We start from the raw sequence: 22641 nt of genomic DNA on the forward strand, positions 1-22641 counted from the left end.
CATAGCCTGTAAAAAGAAAGCTAGCGCAGTTTCTAAGTGTTCTATTGTCACAATCACTTTGGTTTATACATAAGAAATGATTTAGGCCTGCTATTACTAACGGAAAATGTGTTTTACTGCCAGCTGTTGCAGTTTTATCAATATTAATGTGAACTTTTATTACTTTACTTAGAATTCGGTGTCATGGGAAATCATCAGAGAGCAACTGAATACAGTACATGAAATGTAATAAATATGGTACCATTATTGTCATTGGCTTTACATGTTAAGAAGTAAACATGTCAACACAACATATAAGCTTCTAATTTGAGGCAGATTTGACCATTTTTTCATCGAGGAGCCAAATCTGCTTTCATGAATTGCCCTTCATACTGTACCGTCACATTGCTCCATCATAATAGGTTCAGCAGAGTCTTTCAGACAAAAGAGCATGTTTCTGCACAAAAATGTAAATATTAATGCAATCATTATTTCCTTCAACACCAGCTTGCACCTCCTATATTTTGGTTGGATACCAAAGCTCCATGTGAAATGCATTCATTAGTTTGAAGAAACAAGGGGGGGGGTGGGGGATGGGGGTCAGAAAAATGACTGAAATTAAGGAGGGAAGGACAGCCGCAGCTGGATTGCGCTCCTCTGTGTTAAAGGGCAGGGAGGGGGCGGAGGCGGGGGGGGGGGGGAGGTTGGGTTCGGCGCTCACCCTCAGAGATGTTGACGGTGTAGGGGCTCCGGGGGATCTGCTGGCCGGCGAACGTGATGTAGACGGTGTGGGGCCCCTCCAGCATGGGCCGGTAGGTGCAGCGAAAAATGCTGTCCCCCTTGTTTTCCAGAAGGATCTCCACCGTGTCCCGCCGGCCCTGGGAGTCGACGATGACCACGCCCACGTCTCCCGCCCCGGCGCCTTGGGGGGGGGGGATAAAAACAAAGAGCCTTTCCCACCTGTACCCAGAGGGGCGGAGAGATTCTCGAAAAAAAAAGGGTGCCTATGGCCTGAGGTCTCACCTGCGGTGTAGATGTCGAAGTACGTGGGCTTGGTGGCCACGTTGCCCACGGGCTCCAGGCCCGGCCCGCGGGCCGACACCTTGTTGGGGTCTCCCATCGCCTTGGAGACGTTGACCATGAAGGGGCTCCTGTCTATATCCTGCCCTGCAAAGAGCACAGTCACCTACGGGGACAAAGGAAGAGGCGTTACTCCCATACAGTCCCTGAAACACCGAGACTATGCCTCACCTCAAGCACTATATTTAGCTAAGCTAACCAGAAAAGCACAACATGACCCGTATAGAATCCACTTCTCTTCTTGTCCATGTACTGGAATGTTTTTGGCTTGCGAGAGACCCTGAGTGTGACGTCATTACCTTGTGAAGGCCTTCCACCTTGGGCATGTAGGTCACAGTGTAGGTTCGCTTCTTGTCATTGTTGGCAACGACTCTGGCCTGGAAAAAAATGACAATAAAAAGCAAACGATGAAACACAGCAAAGTGAAAATTTCCGTTCCGGCAGGTAGACGGACAGACATATCGTGTTCGTGAGTCGCGCGTCTTCCTGCGAGTTTAGGCCCACCTCCTCCGTGTGTCCCTCCGGGTCCTCCGCGTACACAATGACCTCACCAAGCCCAGCCTCCACCGTTTCCACGGTGAACTCGGCCAGCTTCAGGACAATGTTTCCACGGGGTTCGATACCTGTGCGGGATGAGTACGACGCCTCAGTCATTCAAAAGCAGATCATATCCAAATCACTTTTGCTGTGCAGGCCTCATTTTCTAGAAAACAATGCACACTGACGAATGGCCAAAGTGAAAATTGTGAACATGATTTCAATAAGACAACAGTATTGTGTATCACATAGGATTCCTCAGTGATACCCAGCAGTACTTCTAGGGTTACCAGATTTAGAATTTGTCAAAACCAAACTACATGTACAGCTGGGACCGATTGCAGACTGGGAGGGAAGGGAATCAATCCAAACTGACTACAAACTAACTGTAAATTTTCTCAATTAATGAATCAGACCGGACATTCTATTGTTTGGTCAAGACCACAAATCGGACCCATACAAATATTCCAGGCAAAAACCACCCATCTGGCAACCTTCCAGGACACATCCACCAGTCTTTACCAAATATAGACAGCATCTGTGTCACATGACACAGACCTTCCGTAATGGAGGTCAGTCCCCGCGGCTCTCTCACCTGGCCCGTAGGCCCTGGCCCGTTTAGGGTGCAGTGTTTTGGCCCGCAGTGGCGCTCCGGGTTTGAGCTTGGCCTTGGGGAACTGGGACAGGTAGGTCATGACCGAGTGCTCGTCCACATTGGGATCCACGATCTCTTCGGGCGCGATAACCTGCGGAGCGGAATGGGAGCGGATCACACGTTTGACAGAGAGGTCAAAGGTCAAAGGTTACATGTCACCCACGAATACACAGAAACCAGCAAGGTCAAATGTACTGTAAATCATCAAGGTTCACTTCCAATCTTCACTGGTGTGAAGTGTGAATGCAGACACATTACATTATATTACATGCGTGGAATGAATACGTGACAGAAATATAACTCTTTTTGCTTTTGTTATACAGAACTCATCCTCATAGGACAGTCATGCAGAAACAACTCACTAAAATATCACACATCTGGACAGTTCAAGGGAATAGCATTTAATAGGAAAATCTGACTCCAGTGAAATCTAATCAAAACAAAAGCCATTCAAATGGCCCAGAAACTATCCAGCGCCACGAGCAATTTATCACAGCCTTCGCGCTGTTCTGCCGTGTTGAGATCTACAGTATGTTTTCTGTTGTTCAAGAGGGAGACGCAAGACTAGAAAAAAAGATTCACGAGGAAATCTTTTTTTTTTTTTTTTTTGGCAGGCTAAATGAGATTAGCCTGAGGAGGACAAGGTCGAGAATTCCCCTCCGGTTACGTTGCGTTAGGACAGGGAAAAACAAAGGAGAGTGAGGGAGACAGATGGAGAGAGGGAGAGAGGGAGGGAGGGAGGGAGGGAGAGAGGAAGGGACCTGGCCTGAGAAAGGAAAGCAGGGCTGTTTCTCCAGATGGCAGACAGATGAGAGCGCTCTAACTGGGTGGATATATCCCCTCCTCTCTACCACAAACAACAGGTGCACCCGTGTGTTTTCTGTCATTAAACTGTAAGCACTTTACAACCGAGCTCCACATGAGCACTGGAGATCGACGTGGCCTTCATTATGTGCCTGGGTTTTTTTTCTTTTTGTCTTTTTTTTAACAAGGAACCAGGCCAGGAGCAGAGGAGCCTTTAAAATGTACGGCTTCTCCTCCAACGACTGCGACTGACCCTCAAAAGACAAAAAACTTTAGCAACTAGAACCAATTTTATGGTCACAAACCTCACTCCCATATGTATTCTCACTTAAAAAGGTCGGTTTACAATGACATCATGGATTCTGTGGCAGGATTCCCAACCGTTATATGGAGTTTTTGGCAGGTTTGCGTTCGCATTATCGCGAAAAGCCGCCCGGCATCCATCTGAATTTCGCATGAAAGCTGCATTCCGAAACTGTCTGCCCCCCAACCCCCCCCCACCCCACCCCGTTACTCTGCAAAACTGAGCCGTGTGTGACGCCACGGAGTCACACTGCCCCCCCCACAACCCCCCCCCCACCCCCGCTATATTTATCGGTGGCCAGTGGAGCTGAGCTGCGCTCCCCGAAATAGCCCCGCCGGAATTTATCGGCTCCTCGGGGTGAGCCGCTACGCTCCTGCTCCGCTTTTCCCAGGGACCGGGAAAGTTAAGCTAGCGTAGCGCGGAACGGCGGTGCCCGAGAGCTGGGCAGGACGAGCCGGGCGCCGTCGCAGGGGCGGAGTTCGCTCCCCTGAGAGGGGCGGCGGCGGCGTTCGTCACTTTCGCTCCGCGTGTCCCCGCCCCGGCGACGGCGACTGCTCGGTTACAAGCGCTAGGCGTTTACGTCACTTCCTGTCGTATCAATTTCCATCTGGAGAGCGGTTCGCAGGTGAATATAAAGATGTCACATTTCCCTGGCTGCGGTAACAGTACACCTTCCAGATGCAGTTGAAAGGGGAAGCAAAGAACATGCATCTGCATTCAATTACCGTTTCCCCATATGTCTCCAAAAAAGAGTGTAGCAAGAGGACTGTACGTAAAACACGAGGCATCTGACCAGTTTTTGAAGTCCTTTGCTACACAGTGTTGTGTGAATAACTCAAGCATATCAAAACTTGCAATCAGAGAGCTCTCAGGTGTTGACAGTAAAAGGTTTAGCATGCTTATTCGTTTACTCTGCTGTGTAATGAAACTACATGACGAGTCTAAAGAGAGACAACATTTCCCATGATGCACCTGGCCACTCTGCTGCTTAGTCTTCCCTACATGATACTCTCTTCATTAATGTCGCTGTTTCAAACTAGGAACAGATAGCATGGGTTCCAACAGTCAAATAGCTGAAATACATACTACTGTGATCCCAACCGTTTACAGAGATCAGTGCAAGTAGTTGCCTGTGCAATAAGTGTATCGCAGCTTACATCAGGTCTGACCTGATGTAGATCCAACAGCCAGCTGTTTTTTGTTACTCTGCAATTAATTAATCCCATAGAGCAGTTGATAACACAGTTAACTAACTTCACCTGGTTACTTGGGTCTGAAGTGGGTGCTGATTTTAACCAGCAAACTCTGTGGCTCTGTATCCACGTTAATTTCAAAGCGTTCCTGGCAGACGAGGGGGGGAGTCAGGTGAGAGCGGAGATTAGGTGAGGGCGGAGATCAGGTGACCTTACCTGTGGCACGCCCAGCCAATCGTCAGCCTGCTGCATGGCCTCCCTGGCGTTCTCCACGGGCTGGTTGGGGTCCCAGGTCTCCCAGTCGGGGCACAGACCTGCAGGACAGGGGGGCGGGCAGGACGTGAGCGGGCCGCATTTCGGTCCCCGCGCCAGCCCGCAGCCGGAGCAGCCGCCGGTCCCTCGAACCGCCGCAGCCCCGGACCGCGCGGCCAGCGCGAACCGCAACGTACCCAGAACCCCCTGCTCCCGCAACGTGTCCGCAAGGGCGAGCAAGCCCGCGTTTCGAGCGGTTTTGTTCCTCCGACAACGTGGACACAGCGTTTCGCACTTCGGCGGATGCATATTGTGGCCAAAGGGAACGCGCCGGTGAAAGCGGTAATGCCTTAATTGGATTAGACGCGAATAACACTCTGTACTGGCAGGGCGCAGGCACTGGAAGTGCCTAACCCTCGTAAGGACCTCATTATCCTACCCGCACTGATAATGTCGGGAGTAATGTTATGCCAATATTGACACAGTAACAGATGCTGTTATATGAAGAAAGAGCTCATTGCCAAACTAAAGATATTTTCACTGACACTTTACAAGGTACCTGCATACCCCATCAGGGACTATGTGTTCCATCTCAAATTGCTTAAAATGTAACATAATCTTCCATTGAGGGAAAGTCTTGTACTATATAGTCATAATGCATAGTATTAAAAAGACTTACTGTTAATAGCAACACCTATAAAAATAATAGCTGACATTGATACGTTAATTATTTTTCAAGCATTACTCAATACAAATCCCTTCGGTTGGTGGGAACTCACTAAAACTGAGCTCATACCGGATATGGATCTATTGACACATTGAACCCCGTTTCTGCCTGAAGTCAGACTAACACTCTCTGTGCTTCCTCCAGCACGTTGAGTTTATATACACGTTTCCTCTGAAACACCGTACCAGTATGTCGATCTGTTGTTCTCGCTAAAACACAGGGAACCTGTCCCTTAGACACATTTCAGGCTGCACCCCGTACAGGACCGTATAGACCTACAGATATTCCAGCCAGTCTAACGTAATCTATCATAACCCCAAATGCCCTGCCGGCAATGATAAACCCCACCCCCGCCCCCGCTTCCCCTTCCTCTCGCGCACCCCACAGGGTACTGTTACTTCAGAGCGCGATTCAAAGCAGGGGCGCAGAAGCGTTGGATCGGTATTGTGTGTCTGCGTTGGGGTTATTTTAAAAAGGGGGGAGACTATCGGCATGGGGGGGGGGGTGGGAGGGAGGGGGGGAGGGGGGGGGAGAGAACTGCACTGGGAAACGCAGAGGCTCTCGTTTCATTGTGCAAGAACAGAAACTTGGACTCCAGCTATTTTAATGTGGAGGGGGTGGGTGGGGGGGGGGGCTCCTAAGGGAGGGCGGGGCTGCTGAACGAAAGCGTGTGGTGCGCGGCGTGTGAGAGTTTTATAGGAGCACTGCGCAGCGCGTTTCCCTGAGGCCCGACTCTGAGCACGACCCCCCCATAAAAACGCGCAGGAACGAGGACGGGCTTCACGCCGCGCAGCCACACTCGCTGTGCATTCATCATCGCTATTATTATAGCGGTCATGAAAGACGGACGCATCGTTACGTAATGCACAGCCCTGTATGGACATGGCCGTCCGCCTGGCTCTTCGGAGCTGTTCGGCGTCAGGCTCTCCAGTCTTGTAAACGCAGTTTTAAAACTCCCTGCTCTCCACTGGATACACACAGAAGGGGATTTGATACAGAAACAGGCTGGGCTGGGCTGGGAGAAAACTAAGCCATTGGGAAATCATTGGCTGCAGAGCCGTCACCTGTTTCTACACCGCTTCACAACATCCTGTGGGAGGGGCCCGCTCAGAAATACAAACATTTTGTGCACGTGCGTACACGCATATGCACACCCTCCATGGTGCTCTTACTGACTTAACCTCCTTAATGACTGAACACCCTCTATGGTGCTCTTACTGACTTAACCTCCTTAATGACTGAACACCCTCCATGGTGCTCTTACTGACTTAACCTCCTTAATGACTGAACACCCTCCATGTGTTGACTAACCCGTCTGACACCCTCCAGTTCTATGACTTAACCTCCTTAATGACTGAACACCCTCCATGGTGCTCTTACTGACTTAACCTCCTTAATGAGTGAACACCCTCCATGGTGCTCTTACTGACTTAACCTCCTTGATGACTGAACACCCTCCATGGTGCTCTTACTGACTTAACCTCCTTAATGAGTGAACACCCTCCATGGTGCTCTTACTGACTTAACCTCCTGGATGACTGAACACCCTCCATGGTGCTCTTACTGACTTAACCTCCTTAATGACTGAACACCCTCCATGGTGTTCTTACTGACTTAACCTCCTGGATGACTGAACGCCCTCCATGGTGTTTTTACCGATTCACAGACAGCTCAGTGCTCTCTGCCTCCTCCAGAGCTCTGTCCTAAAGGTCTTCCCCCCACGTCTGATTAAAATGAACCCGGTCCAAATTTGGGCGGCACAGGGAGAGGCTAAATAAGAAAAGCAGGGCCCCGTCCGGGGAGTTCTGATGCCGGCCGGCCCCCCCTGAGGGATTCACTTGATCCAGGGCAGCTGTTTGGGGACGCCCCTGGCCCCCCTGCCCCCCCCCCCAGTGGATCTCCTGACAGCATCGATGGTGTAATCTCTTTGCGGGCCCCGATGTTAAAATGTCAGCGCCCGCTGGCCTTCCTGTCCGCTCTGATGTTGTCATAAAGAGGAAGAGGGGGCTGTTAAAACCATGATGTGATGCGGGTCCCGTTTTTCTCTTCCTGTTTTGGCAGACCGCCCCCCCCTCATGAAAGCATATAATAAAGAGCCTTTAATTGATTTCAGTTGACATATCTACTCATTTCCAGGAGCGCTTCCTTACTTAATTTTGTTGTTCGGTCACAGACCAGCAAACAGTGAGGCACGCCCACCCATCCCCGCCCACTTCCCCCAACAGAACATGGAATCCTTCCTCTGTTCCATTCATGGCTGAGGAACATATTAAATTCCCCCCCGTAGGAGAGACTCCCTAAAACCCCTTCATCCCTTAAATATTGGTCTGCATGAGCAAATTTCTACTGCCTCAGGGGGGTTTGTAATGGAATTTTGGAGGATGCATCACCTCTACTCGTCACATTTCTCTCACTTTTTATGACTTAATTAGCATGGGGTTGTGGCGTTTGCAGAGCATTACATCACATCGCTTAGCATTCCCCTTTCTCGTGTCATGCCTAATGGCTTGTAATGCCTTGTTTTACGTGCTTTGGCTTTTGTGCGTGTCTCATTCAGTCCACTGTTGGACAGAGAGCAGTCTGACTCAGAACGACGCATTCGAACTGAGCGACGCTCACACCCGTGTGGTGAGCAGCTCCTGGTATAAAAATGATCAGCCTGATGCGCTGATCATTTCTCACTGAGACAGGAGATCTTACAAGCTTATCAGGCAACTGACTCGCTCCCAGGAGGTGTTGTCACCACCTCCAACATCCCCACCGACCAATAAGATGACACAGCAGCAGAGCAGGGGGGGGGGCGTAGCCGACTGACTCTGGATCAGTTTGCCCGTTTCTCACAGAGCAGCCAGGGATTGCGATCGGCTGACCTGGGATCAGTTGGCTTACCGGGGGCGCAGTTGTCCACCAGGGCCCCCAGGGCCTTGCCGTCCCTCCAGTCCCGGTGGAAGTTGTTGATTGGCAGCTGCGGCACCTTGTTCTGGATCCAGCCCAGCAGCCGCTGCTTGGGCGTCAGCTTCTTGGCGTCCTCGTCGTCCTCGTCCTCCCACATCGGCATGGAGATGGAGTAGTGCAGGATCAGCGTCCAGATCAGGCCCAGGATCAGCTTCAGGTTCCCGTCCACGATGGCCTTGCTGTCTGCGCACAGAGAGAGAGAGAGAGAGACACGTTTACAGCACTGTAATTATACTGAAGACTTAAAATCAGTTGTCCTTGTAAAGTTAATAAAGTTTGATAATGGAAGACAAACTATGTGAAAGCTGGCAGGTGTCACTCAGTCAGAATGCAAACAAATTTCCATAACATGAAGCAGCTTCACACTGTACAGTCATACACGTACAAGTGCTTACAGAGCATAACAGTCACAATATTCTACTGTGTGAAAGAATCTTCTAAGTAAGTACTAAAAGTACTAAAAGAAATGAAATACCTCACTTTCAGATACAGCAGTGATGTTTTAACTATGATCTGAACCTCTGATCACATGTTGCAAACTCTGATCAAAGTGAGGCCCACGCTCCCTTCTCTCCCACAATGATCCGAACCTGCCGAGTCATATCTCTGGAGAACAGGAGAGGACAAGAATCCTCTTTAATGCAATAAGAGGCCCAAACCAGCCTAATGAAGTAACCCCTCCGCTTCCGGCTCCCGGGCCTGAATGGCAACAACAGCTTCTGTGTTCACGGTGACACAGTTCCTCCCTGCTGCACTGCACAGATCCCATATGGAGAGAGAGGCACTGGGCTGGACTTGTGGAAGGGACTACCCAGACAGCAAGTGACTCCGGACCGGATCAGCGCTGTCTGTGCTGACTTCAGGACCGATTCAGCCCAGATCCGGCCCAGAGTCACTTGCTATCTGACTAGGTTCTCATTCATTGCAATGGCGCACAGCTAAACTACTGCTCCAAAACTGCTTACGCCCTATGCAATATCCTGTATGTACTGTAGAGATAAAACAATAGCAGTGGTTGATGGTACAGCACGTTGGGAGAGATAGATGAGATTTCACACTGGCACCATAAATGAGGTCAACGTAGTAGGGGTAAAAAAAACATTATGATATACAAGACATATAGGAATTTAAACCAGGGCACTAGGGAAACCCTGCTGTGTCGTATTTGCAAAAGAACGTCAGGCTCTACTTATTTTACACCAGCCAGGGGAATAAAGTCGCCATTTCACCTTTCTCCTTAACCCTGCATGAGATTCCACACAAACTGTGTGGAAGAGGTAAGGTCGCCAGATTTAGGATTTGTCAGAACTCGGACGACATGCATAGCGGGAAGCGTAGCCTAATCACGGACGAGGTCGGCCATTGTCAGACCGGGGGGTAGGAATTGTTGATACACTTAGTCATTAACTATCGTGAAATGTCTTACTTCAATTACTGCGACTAGACATTACATTGCCCAGTCAGAACCACAAGCCTGTACAAATTATTTGAAACCCCGACAATTTGGCTGAAAACCAGATACCTGGAAACCCTAGGAAGAGGTGTGTGGGGGAGTGCTGAGTGGGAACTGCGTCCATAGTCTGGTAAAGTATGTACGCAGACCAGAGTAATGACGATTCGGCTAGGCTCTCCATTTCTGCAGGAAGCAGTGAACTCAGCTCCACTCAGTCCTACAGTACATACTCAATGCATCAGTTGAAGAAAATGTGGTGGGATTGTAAAAAAAAAAAAAAAAAAAGGCTATTTTGTATTTTTTAAATCATATAAAGTAATCTTTTGAGCAGGAATCTCTTTGAATTATGTAGTACTAAATTACTACATTTAAATCCAGGTAAGCATATGTGTCTCTCATCCAGTCCCTCCCTGCCACAGTTTTTATTCCTGTGGTCAGCACCTCCTGGAAAGTCCTTCATTTTTGAGTACTCTCCACCACCCAGAGAGCAAATAGCCAGGACCAAAACACAGACCGAGCTAAATGTCTCTAACACAAATCATTCTCAGCATGATTTAATGTGTTTAATGTTTACAACTATTCCCCATCTATCAGGAAATAGTGTCTTCTGCATCTGTGTTTCCACAATGTACCTCCCCTCCCTCTCTCTCACTCCCTCCCTCTCCTTTTCCCGGCCCCTCTCTCTCTCTCTCTCTCTCTCTCTCCATTTAGTTGAAGGTAACACAGTATTATGGTCCAAAAAAGTGTTGTTCTCAAAGGTCCCCAATCGCACATTTTTCTGCAGGATGAGAGGAGGTGTGAACCTTTTCCAGAGACAAAGTGCCGATTCTGCCCACAGTCTTTGTTTCAGCCGGTCTTGGAGAGCCTGTGGCCTTTGGGGCTCAAGGTGTTTCCTCCCAAAGGAGAGAAGTTTGCTGTTTGTTTGGTTGCCTGGGGAAACATGAACTTGTGGACCAGTATCGCTGACTAACACTGACCGTAACATTTTTCTGTGTAAATCTGGGGAAACCGATCCCTCTCCAAACAAGCTTGTGGCTGTAGTCCAGGAGGCTCTTTTTTCCATGTTTTAACACAGCATTAAATGAGATATACGGCCTGGCATTTAAACAGCATTCTCACAAGGTCTGCCCTGACCTGATTCTCTAATCAACGGAGACCTTACAAGACTCCTGTGTTAAGCTTTTCAATGGTACTCCAGCTGAAGAGTGCTTCAGTAGGGCTGGTCCAACACACGTATCCATGCGCACACAGACACACAGACACACAGACACACACACACAGACACACAGACACACACACACACTCACACACACGTGTGTGTATATACATACAAACAAACAGACCAGTGGAGTGCTGAAAAAATGGCACTGCTGCCTTCATCATTAACTGAAATTGCCATCCATCATAAAGCTGAGACTGTATGGTTCTTAACCAGTATTCAAATCCTCAATCCACATTAAGTGCTGTGAATTGAGACTGGACTCAACACACTTGTGTTCAATAAGCCCTGGTTTATTACTACAGCTGCTGATTCACATTCATGCCCAAATCTTGAGCAATTTTAAGCACAGTCAGGCCTTCATTCCTTGATTCACCTGTAAAATTCCTTGAGTCACCTGTAAGGTCCAACCAAGGTTGAGAAAACCTGGCAACTAATCAGCCTCTGACATTCTGCATGTTCTGCACTTATTACGGAACTATATCACAGAAATTCTCAAAGAATATTTTATAATACGTCATAAATGTATCGAGCCATGGCAGCAGCAAGTGCTAGTGGTTTAGCTAGTCCATTTTTCCTCTCTCAGTACAAATGCACATAGTGTCCAAGAAAAACCCAACTCCAAGCCAGAATCCTGTTATCTGGTTCCACCTGCCCCTGGGGAAGGATTATAACGGCGCGCACGGGGTCCGAATCTGCCGCTTCCTGCCCTGGAGTCCTGCGTGCCCTTATCTCTCTCTCTCTGAGGGTTTTTCCCAAAAAAAAAATAATAATAATTTCCACCCAGCGCCAGGGCTTCGGAGCACGTCCACGCGGAGTCTGCGTTGTTTTCAGGGAAGAGGAGAGACAGGAAAGCGGGATTCCATTACTGCTTCTCTCCGAAAGCACAAGCGTCTCCAGCAGAAGAAAGAAAGGAAGAAAGAAAGAAAGAAAGGAAGAAAAAAAAAAACCGAAACGGTAGATTGGATGCAAGCCACTCACCGACAGCTCATGTTTTCCACAGGATTTCTCTAACACAATGGACAGCACCGCGCAATCAGAGAAACTGCCTGTGCAGTGGGAATGTGTGTTACTGAACGACACGAGGGCGAGTTACACAGTAGTAGCCCATAAGGTACTGTTAGCAAAAGCAGACAGTATGCATAGTTTCAGTAACAAGCACGTCTGAGTCAAAATTATCAATGGACACCCACTGCATTAGCAATGACAGTCGTAACACGTGTGCACAGTAAGTAGTAATTAAATGACTTAATAATGAGTGCAGCAGGTTTCACATTCAATGCCTCTTGGCATTTTTACAGACACGTGTGCACACAAATACACATACACACGTGTGCGCACTTACACACAAACACACACCCCCATGCTCGAGCACAAACACACACATACACACACACACATACACAGGCAGGCACACACACTCACACACACACACACACACACAAACACACACACACTCACACATACACACACACAATCCCAGACAAACACACAGACACACAGAAATGAGTGTGTACTTCAAATGAACTGTAACACCACAACCTTTTCCTTAAGCACCACTACCATTGTGCGTTTCAAAAATTAGCATACATAAAACTGCAGTCCAGAGTATTTGCACATTAAACAGGAATCCTGGAATATTTGCAAATGAAAGGCCAACATTTTAACAGTCGCAGCGGTAGGGGTCAAAAACGGCGTTAACGTCATGGAACACGACGTCCCGGGGCAGAAACACCCAGTTCGGGGGGCGAAAGAAGCAATTCATCCCGTTGCCTGGCGACCGAATCAGAACTGTACACAAAGGGAGCCGCGGCCTGGGCTGGGCCGGGCCGGGCCATGGACAAGGCCGACACACACACAGTCACGGGCCGAGCTCTGTGTACAGCTCCGTGAACTCCAGGAGCCTTCTCCCAGCCCCCCCCACCCCTGCTGGACTTGCTCTTACTCAATATGTTTTTGGGGGATTATAGCCTGGCTGAGGTCCAGTTCAGCTGAGAGGAATGCATTTTAAAATAATGTATTGTAGCTTTTACGCTTATGACACTGATAATGTGCCTCGTGCTCTCTGCGGTACGGCACGTGCTTCGCATGACATCACTGCATGATTTCTAATCTACAAGACCCTGAAGAGCGTGCATTATCACGACAGTCGCCACATCCTGAGGGAGTCCCTGAAAACAGTGCGTCTGTACACGAGGGTTACATGTTCCTTCCTGTAATGCATGTTTCACTGAAAAGTATATGAAAGTAAATAAACACCCACAAAATGTGTCTCTGGCTCTAATTAAGCAATAGTGATTGATATTAAACCAAATATCTGAAAATCTGAAAATGTCTGTTCCCCATAATTCAGTTCACCAACATAGCGGTTTCTGGATGGACATATTACCTCAGACTGCAGTTCCTACCAAACACAAAGGCATGCTTGGAAAATAAAAAATAAAACAATGCTCATAACGGACTTTTACGCGTGTGATTTGACCCTTCTTCCACCAGCCAAAGCAGCCCCGAGCGTTAACTCCCTGAGGGGCAGTTCAGACCGCGGCAGGTGACATATCCTCGACCCAGCTGCCAAATAAGGACAAATATGTCTGCCGCTGGTTCCCATATCTCCGGAGACACCAACAAATGCTGGTGCCACAGTTGGGCAGCGTGACCTGTGATGACCAGACTCAAGGAATCTGAAGCCCCCCCCCCCCCCCAGACCAGCTGACAGTCCCCCAGCCCCCACCATCCATGCGCACACACACACACACACACACACACACCGTCCCGCGGGCGTGTACAATGGGGGGGCATGGAGACGGCCACAGCAGCTGGAAAAATGTTAGGCCTTGAAACCCTGAAACCGAAGCCTCACAGGAGAACGGGTGGCACAGTGACACAGGGAGTCCTAACCGTGTTAACCGCACTGCAGGAAGAAGAAGAAAAAAATAGGCTCTGGTTATTTTCAGCCTGAAATAAATCATGAACACACACCGCCGACAAATCACCTGTGGCTTATAAGGTTCAAAATGCCGTCCAGCCACAGAGGACACAGTGAGTCAGCGCAGTTGTAGTCCGTTCAGACCGCCCGGCACGCACACAGCGTAACCCTGAGCCAAAATGGCTGACGTTCAAACACTTCTGATCCCGTTTCTATCTCAGAACACCAGAGACTAACGGACCAGGAGTAGACCTACACAGTTACAGTGACACAGTATTCCACAAAGTAGTGTTAAATAAACAAAAGCAGGCTTTCTTTGAAGTACCGCATTAAATCCTGAATTCAAGATCTGTGGAAGATTATTCTCCACTGACAATGTAATTTGGTGTTTATGACACAAATAATTTCTTTAATTTTAAAATTGATGACATGGAAATAGTCCCCCAATGCGTAAAACAGCCTTGTATCTACCCTCGAATTGAAAAAAGAAATGAAATACTTTGAGAAATAGTATATCTTTGGGGAAAGGGAGTTTAAGAAACAAAAGTAGTAAAATACGAATCTTATCCAGAATCTAGCAAGAAATAATTTTTTGACAAGACACAGATCGTATATCTGCAGCAAATACATCAAATCAATAGACTGTAACTACACATACTTTTTTAATATAAAGTACGCCATTTATTTATGAACTGTTGTAATAATCCCGTCAGGAGGCTAAAAGGCCTGAGAAATGAGCCTCTTTTAGCCAGCCAGCAGCTTCAAGAAATATGTCTGCAGGGGCTTGGGGGGTGGGGGAGAATACTTAGAAAGAACCACAAAGAAACAATAGGAAAGACATCTTTCTATGTACACGCTGCCAGGAAAATCTTTGGTTTCTTTCTGCAGCTACAGAGGTGAAAGAGGGACAGGAGTTTCCTCGGTCCAAAAAGGGAAGAGGGTCAGAAGCGAAGCGCGGTGAGAGGGAAGTCTGTCCTCCGCTGTTATCCACCTCGGTTTTTATGCGGCCGGGGCGTTTTTTTTTTGTGTGTCCGAGGACAGCAGAGAGAGCCGGGGCCTCGTCTCCGGGGGTTACGGGCTCAGCTGCCGCCCCAGTTGCTTACAGGCGTCTCCGAGACGCGAGGCGGAGCGAGCGAGCGAGCGGGTGAGCGAGTGACCGCCGGACCTGACAGACGCAGACGACCGCGACAGCTTCTGTGATGCCCCCCCCCCCCTCCCCTTAACCCCGACTCTCACCTCCTCCCTCATTCAGATCCCCAGCACACAGAGGGCATTGTACAGATATACCCCCCCCCCCCACCCTCCCGCCCCCCCCCCCCAGCTGGCTGAGCCTGACGGAGAGGCCCACCGCGCTCGGTACCAGGAGCGGAGAAGGAGGCTAGCGCCCGTCGCTCCCTACATACAGTAATAGGCGGAACAGAAACGCTTTAGCACACTGATTAGAAAAAAAAAAAAAGGCACATACAGAAAAAAGAGAGACTCAGCAAACTAACACAGTGAACATTTTGTGATGTGAAAAGTTGGTGTCTAGGTGTTCGGGTGAAAACCCGACTACATAAGGTTGAAAAGTGAAAAGTTTTCTAGCTGACTAGAATCTAGTAAAGCTATCTTGGGATAGAACCTGAGTTACAGTATATCGGGGTTAACCTAGTCCGTTTATGTCAAAACGTCCCTCAGCCTAGACTGTACTTTGTAAACCCTGACTGTGGGGGCTGAGTATTGGGTTACTTTCATTCTCCAACAGAAGCTGGTTTGCATCCCTGGAGAAGTTCACAAGAATTAGCTAAATTTATCTAAATAAATCACAAAAATATCACAGCACTCTATCTGGGGTCCAAATGCGTGCTTTGCTCTTTCAGGACCTGGCAGAGAGCCAGAGACATGCGTCATGGCCGCTGCGTTGCACTCTGACCGTGTCCAGCCCCAGACACACCAGAGTCTCCCTCCCTCTATCTGCACAGACTCAACACATAAAGTAACGCCACAGGCTCGAACGCAGGCCAGCCCGGTGAAACGAGCCAGGCTCAGCGTCCACTGTCATAACGCAGATACTTCCTGTTCCTCTCCCTCCGCTCAGCTCACAGGCTGGGGATGCTCAGGAGGTGGGAATCAAAGTGAATCACCGAGAGGCTGCTCAACGGTGACAGCCAGCAGGCAGATTCTCGGAAAGTCTGAATATGAGAACTACATTTCCCCCACCACCACCACCACCCCCCCCCCCCCAAAAAAAAAACACACTGACACACGCAAGCACACATGCACACTCACACACACGTGTACCCCTTCTGTGCGTAGACAGGACTTGGGACAGACAAAGAAAACAGGGCAGAACAGTGTATCGTTGTGTCTGGATTTAAAATGGAGCCCAGAGTGTCATAATTCACAAAAAAAAAAACTGCAGGAACTGCAGTGAGTTTTACTAGTTAGGCCTACATGCTCAGTCAACAAGAAGTATTAATGGTAGCTTAACATACTGGTGACCCAGCTCGGAGTCTCCACATGATCAAAGTCAGACCCGTCAGCTGTGTCTGTCAGGCAACCCTGACACACTGGACAGTGGATCCTGGACTCCATATTATAAGGAGCGATTCTCCCACATTCCATTCTTTAATGGGTTTAATTGAAGGGAATGGGAGCCAAGCCATTCAGAAAAAAAAAAAAAGTATTTTTACAATCGCCATGCTTCTGAGCGAATTCAAATAAGCCATTTTTGCAATGTCAAATCCAATTGGCCAGTGTTTCAGCCCCCCCAAAAAAACGATGACTCGACAGATGGCCAGGCAGACAAACACGCATTGACGAAACGTGAAGGCAAGTGTGCTCGCTGTCTTCTAGAGAGTTCTAGCGAGAAGCACGACACAGAGCACTAGCAAGACAGGGAAGGTGGGGGGTTTTAAGTGGGACGTACACACACTGCACAATCTGGAGGGATGTATTAGATCACTTTTTGCATCCCTGTACTAATTTGCCACCCTGACTAGAAAGTCGCAACAAATCACAAGGGTCATGTTGCTGGAGCATACCATTTTCGGCCATTTTGTCTTCGTACGCATGTGTAAATATACAGTGCTCTCTCCAACGCCAGCCGAACATCTGCCCAGCACGGCAGTCTGAGAGCGAGGAGACCGAGGGCACATTCGCTCCACACTCGGCTTAAATCTGTCATCGGCGCCGGGCTAAACCGTGAGCAAGGCCTGGGAAAATTCCTCAAAGTGTTATCCGTCATTTTACCGCTAATTAGGAAAAACACTCAAAGGCCTTCGGCTTCCCCCATCTGAGAAACGAGAGCTCCCGGGGGGGGGGGGCAGGGGAGGGGGGGGTGGAGGGGAGGGGGGGGGGGCAGTGTGTTATCGGCGGGATGTGAGGTAATGTGCCAGCGACAAAGGAACGAGAGAGTGCGTGTGTGATGGGGGGTGGCGGGGGGGCGGTGGGGGACGCGGGGAGCTGGTGGTCCAAACCTGCCAGCTAGAGGTCTGGAGAGGGTCAAGCTGTCGGTGACATCATCGCTGGGCTGCTGACAGCCAGCTGCACCAAACCCCGTTTCCCATACTGCACTGCAAACACAACCCTCCACTGAGACCAAGTCGACCCTAAACTGCTGCAGCCCTGCCATCTGCGCCACCCAGAATATAAAAGTCAAATCCGCTGCAGCCTCGTACCCATACTGCCAATGCTATACCAACTTAAAACTAGGCTCTTACTATGCATAGCATGGCACTACTTCAGCAGGGTGAAGTAAAAATTGCACATATTCTGCAGCCTGCTTGTTTATATATCAGCAATTTTACTAGTGTGACAAGAGGCATGTAAACAATGCTAACGTACTCATACGGTTACATATCATACGGTCATACACTTTTCCCACATATGGGATTTGATACCGCACCTCTATGTTGGATTTCACAGGCAGCCTAGGGGCTCATCTGTGGCCGAAAAAAGGCCCTTGATCAGTGAGCAGCGGGGCACTTGGCCTGGATCTCTTCCCCTGACCTTCACTGCACAGCGGTCCCGGGGCTGCTGGGAAGAGAGAGGTTTCGCCCTGTACCGACCCCGCTGTGCCATGCACAGCCTGCTGAGAGGGTACACGCTAGGACTGAAACAGACTGGCACAAAGCTTTCCCTCACCGCCAGTCTCAGTCTCAGGAGGAGAGGAAGAGGAGGGCCCTCAGCGCTCAAGGTAAAGAGAGGAAGAGGAGGGCCCTTGGTGCTCCAGGTAAAGAGAGGAAGAAGAGGAAGCCTGCTGCCATGGCAACACCAACCAAGACCTTCCGCTCTATCGCTGCACCTTGGAAATGACACTGTGGACGCAGCGCGACAACGTCACGCAAACGTCCTGGACGTCATAATAACTTTGTACACGGTAAAATGTTCAGTGATAAATCAACTCTAACAGAGTACATATGGTCCCTATTGGGCTCATATGTACTGTACTCTGTTATACTGTAGTTAAATTAACACTGGCCATTTTACTGTGTATGCTGTATGGGACGCCCCTGAAATGGCTGAGGGAGGGCTCATTGGGGGAGGGGGACTGCACCACAGCAGGCCGAGCCCGTGGGAGGAGCCAGTGTCACTCGCTGAGACATGCCCACCCTGTCCCTCCCCTCCTCTGGTGTTTGCAACCAGCAACTAGGTCGCGAACTTGGTCGCCGACCCTCGCCCGCCACGGTCACCGAGAAGCTGTGACGTTCCCACCGCGAGCAGAACGGTCTCTCCGCCACAGGCCTGCGCGTGTCCAGTGTAGCGGGATGACCCTACGCCGCATGAGAAGGCGAGGTTACGCGGCGGGACACAAACCCGAAAACGGAAACGCTCCCTGCCACCTGCACCACGCATCATTGTCTGAGACCACCGTGTCTGTGTCGCAAAAACTGACATCATTTTGTGCACGGAGGAGGTGTTCTTGGCCAGACGTCTGGCATACATTTCCACCTACGAGATCAGTTTCAGAGAATTTCACCGCTTTATCGACGTAAAATAAAATTGGCCGTCTCACGCTGATGACATCACGATTCGTCCTTCTGTGAGCCAGCCACGAGCTGTCAGTCACAGCTTTTAAAGGAGCCGGACATGAACTGGGTGTCTGAGGTGTTTCTCAGGTCTGCGGTGTGTGGGAATATAAGAAGCCCCAGAGGCAGAGAAAGAAGGGAAGGGAAGGGAAGGGAAGGGAAGGGAAGGGAAGAGAAGGGAAGGGAAGGGAGGGGAGGGAAGGGAAGGGAAGGGAAGGGAGGAAGGAAGGGAGGGGAAGGGAAGGGAAGGGAAGGGAAGGGAAGGAATGAGGAATGGAAGGAAGGAAGGGAAGGAAGGGAAGGGAAGGGAAGGGAAGGGAAGGGAAGGAAGGAAGGAAGGGAAGGAAAGGAAGGAAGGAAGGGAAGGAAGGAAAGGGAAGGGAAGGGAAGGGAAGGGAAGGAGAAGGAAGGGAAGGGAAGGGAAGGGAAGGGAAGGGAAGGGGAGGGAAGGAAGGGAAGGGAAGGAAGGGAGAGGAAGGGAAGGAGGGAAGGGAAGGGAAGCGAAGGGAAGGAAGCGAAGGGAAGGGAAGGGAAGGGAAGGGAAGGGAAGGGAAGGGAAGGGAAGAAGGAAGGAAGGAAGGGAAGGGAAGGGAAGGGAAGGGAAGGGAGGGGAAGGGAAGGGAAGGGAAGGGAAGGGAAGGGAGGGAAGGGAAGGGAGGACTATAAACCAACACATGAGGAGAGACGCGCGGCGGGAGCGCTGCTATATAAACTTTTCCTGCGGAGGAGACGGCTGACCTCGGAAGAACCCGAAACTTCCACATTACATCATCGTTTTTTTCTGCCAGGGCCACATGTGCTTCTCCTGACACACACACACACACACACACACACACACACAGCGCACGTCTCCTACCGGTTTTTGCCGGCCCCCGCGCGTATTCTATCGCCGGGTTCAAATTTAATCCACCGGTGGCAAGCGGCCCGCGCACGCTCTTTGTGAAGTCGACCGTTGAGTGATAATAACTCCACTGAGGTATCCCAGCATGCTCTGCCCCAGGATACGCTGCGCCTCTGCTGAATTCACGAGCGCCTAGCCTCCGTAAATATTACAGAAAAATCTATAAAACTGTCAGACCCAAATATCAATGGAAGTGGGGGGGGGGGAAGCATGGTGGTGCTATTTAACAAAACTGGCATCATGCAGTCGTGTTTTCAGCAGGTCGAATGCAGGCTATACCATGTGAAGCACACCACTGCTGCTTACCCTCTGAGGCACCCCCCCCCCCCTCCACTAACTACGTCCCTGGGGGAAACCCTGCTTTGTAATTTGACAATTTCACAAACCAGTGCTGATGGCTGAATCATTCATATTCACCTGCCATATTCAGCAGTGATAATGAAAGCATGTCTATACATTAATGTCAACCTACAATAACGCCTTCCCCCCAAGTGTTAGAGAAGGACAACAAATGACGAATTCCCATTAATGACTCGCCATAAAATCAAATGACAATCTCATTTAGGAAACAAATGATAAAATAGTGTAAGAAAGTTGTACTTAATATTCTGGAGAAAGTACACCTTTCTTACACTATCTTATAATTTTTTCTGTAAAGTTTTGCTAAAGACCAACTCCGTCCACATGAGGGAACGAAGGGGAAGCACACTTTGAACTGAAGGAGCGGCTCCATCATGACCCAGCGCCCAGGGAGGTCTGCTCTTTCTCTCCTCCACGAGGAGCGATAAAGGTTCTCCTGACCTCGCGTGACCCCCGTCAGCGCCACGGGCAACGACATCTCACACAGACCGACGCTTGTATAAGAGCGCCGGGGTCTCATCCTCGTCAAAATATCTCTACTTCAAATAAAATAAACTGCGACAGGAAGGCGAGATCGGACTCGGAGCCCGAAGGTGATGTCGTCGAAAAGTGAAATGGACTCAGAAGCACAATGATTGACAGCAGCCTTGACAGGAAAAGGCCCCAAAATAAGAAAAGATAATAAAATACTAACAGGATGGAGCCGGGGTCTGGGGGGGGGGGGTTTCTGCTCTAAACGCAGTTTGGTTCCCTCGCTCGTGTCCCTCATTCTTGGTGATTTTGGGGGGGGTGCTGGCCTTTGCTCGAAACATTCCTCTGAGCTGACTGCTCCTGACACATGGTAGCAATTAGAAATGCCGTCATAACGGTCCAGCGAGTGAGTGAGTGAGAGAGACGGAGAAGGAGAGGGGGAGAGAGGAAGAGAGAGAGGTAGAGAGAGAGAGAGAGAGAGAGGGAGGGAGGGAGAAATACTTCCCCCTCAGAGCCCAGTAAAGACATGAGGCAGCTGAAACTGGTCAGACGGCACTTTTTTTTCCCGCATGAGAGAAACGGTCCGAGCCCCGGCATGCCGGGACAAATCGGTCTTCCTGAAGTACCTCCGTGATTCAGAAAACAGGCACACCTTTAAAGGAGAACAGGAAGTGTGACCAATGCCTATTTTTACTGTACTTTTATGCTAAGACGAGAAACCTGGACGCAGATAAGCATCCTTTTTTTTTTTGAGCTGACGATGAGAAGCTGACATTTTAACACAAAAGCTCAATAAAATCAAGATCCCTTGTGTTTGTCTGGAGGACTACAAAGGAATTTTGGATGGTCAGTGGTGGGATTAGGTGGGTTGTAAAAAAGATCCATTTTTTACACAGCTGCTAAGGAGGACTGACATGATGTCTAGACTGAAGAGTCAAAGCAGCGAGTGGCTGTGCCTTTCCTGTCCAGTTTCAACTTCTCAGTGTCTTTACTGGGCTCTGAGGGGGAAGTCTCTCTCTCTCTCTCTCTCTCTCTCTTTCTCTCTCTGTCTGTCTCTCTCTCCATCTCTCTCACTCTTTCTCTCAGTCCCCTTCTCTCTCTCTTTCTCTCTGTCCCTCTCTGTCTCTCTCTCGCTCTCTCTCTCTCTCCCTCTCTTTAAAAATTATTCAGAGCATAAGGGAGCTGTGCGAGACATCAGTGATGGCCACGCCTTCACACTGACGGACAGCGCGTGGCGAGGGAGGGGCGTGCTGCAGTCACAAAAAAAACACAGCAGCCAGTCAGAGCTTTCCTCCAGCCGTCCCTCTCCCGCTCTGTTTCCCTCGTTATGTCTGAGAGAGCGAGGGAGAGAGAGAGAGAGGGAGCGAGACGCACACAAGGAAAAAGAGAGTGAGAGATGGAGAGAGAGAGAGTGATGGAGAGAGACAGAGAGAGAGAGAGAGACACACACACACAGAAAGAGAGAGAGTGATGAGAGAGAGACAGAGAGAGAGAGAGACACACAGAAAGAGAGTGAGAGCTGGAGAGAGAGTGAGAGAGACAGAGAGAGCAAGAGACACACACACAGAAAGAGAGTGAGAGATGGAGAAAGAGTGAGAGTGAGAGTGAGAGTGAGAGACAGAGAGAGAGCGAGCCGCTCGGCTCAGACGTTGTCATCTCCCCGCAATTTTTACACGCTATTATTCCGCCCTCCCTGGCCAAGAATCACATTAGCGTGAGTAAGAGCACGCAGCGGGGTCCCAGAGGGAGAGAGAGACCCCCCATTCATCTTCACGTGAGGCTACGCAAGAGGCCTGGTTCGCAGGGGAAACCCCAC

General features: G+C 49.6%; 1 protein-coding gene across 3 annotated transcripts in view; it reads right to left on the reverse strand.

The window, feature by feature from the left end:
• Window positions 1-22641, reverse strand: part of flncb (filamin C, gamma b (actin binding protein 280)) — a 61168-nt gene that overhangs the window by 32960 nt on the left and 5567 nt on the right. For all 3 annotated transcript variants that reach the window (XM_064342516.1, XM_064342514.1, XM_064342515.1), the window contains exons 2-8: window positions 8421-8669; window positions 4769-4866; window positions 2192-2342; window positions 1564-1682; window positions 1359-1436; window positions 1003-1165; window positions 701-901 (exon numbers count right to left, since the gene is read on the reverse strand). In XM_064342516.1, the coding sequence (XP_064198586.1) occupies window positions 701-901; window positions 1003-1165; window positions 1359-1436; window positions 1564-1682; window positions 2192-2342; window positions 4769-4866; window positions 8421-8669 (1059 nt within the window). The remainder of the gene's footprint in view (window positions 1-700; window positions 902-1002; window positions 1166-1358; window positions 1437-1563; window positions 1683-2191; window positions 2343-4768; window positions 4867-8420; window positions 8670-22641) is intronic.

Source organism: Anguilla rostrata, chromosome 7 (assembly GCF_018555375.3).
Source record: "Anguilla rostrata isolate EN2019 chromosome 7, ASM1855537v3, whole genome shotgun sequence".
Lineage (NCBI taxonomy): Eukaryota > Metazoa > Chordata > Actinopteri > Anguilliformes > Anguillidae > Anguilla > Anguilla rostrata.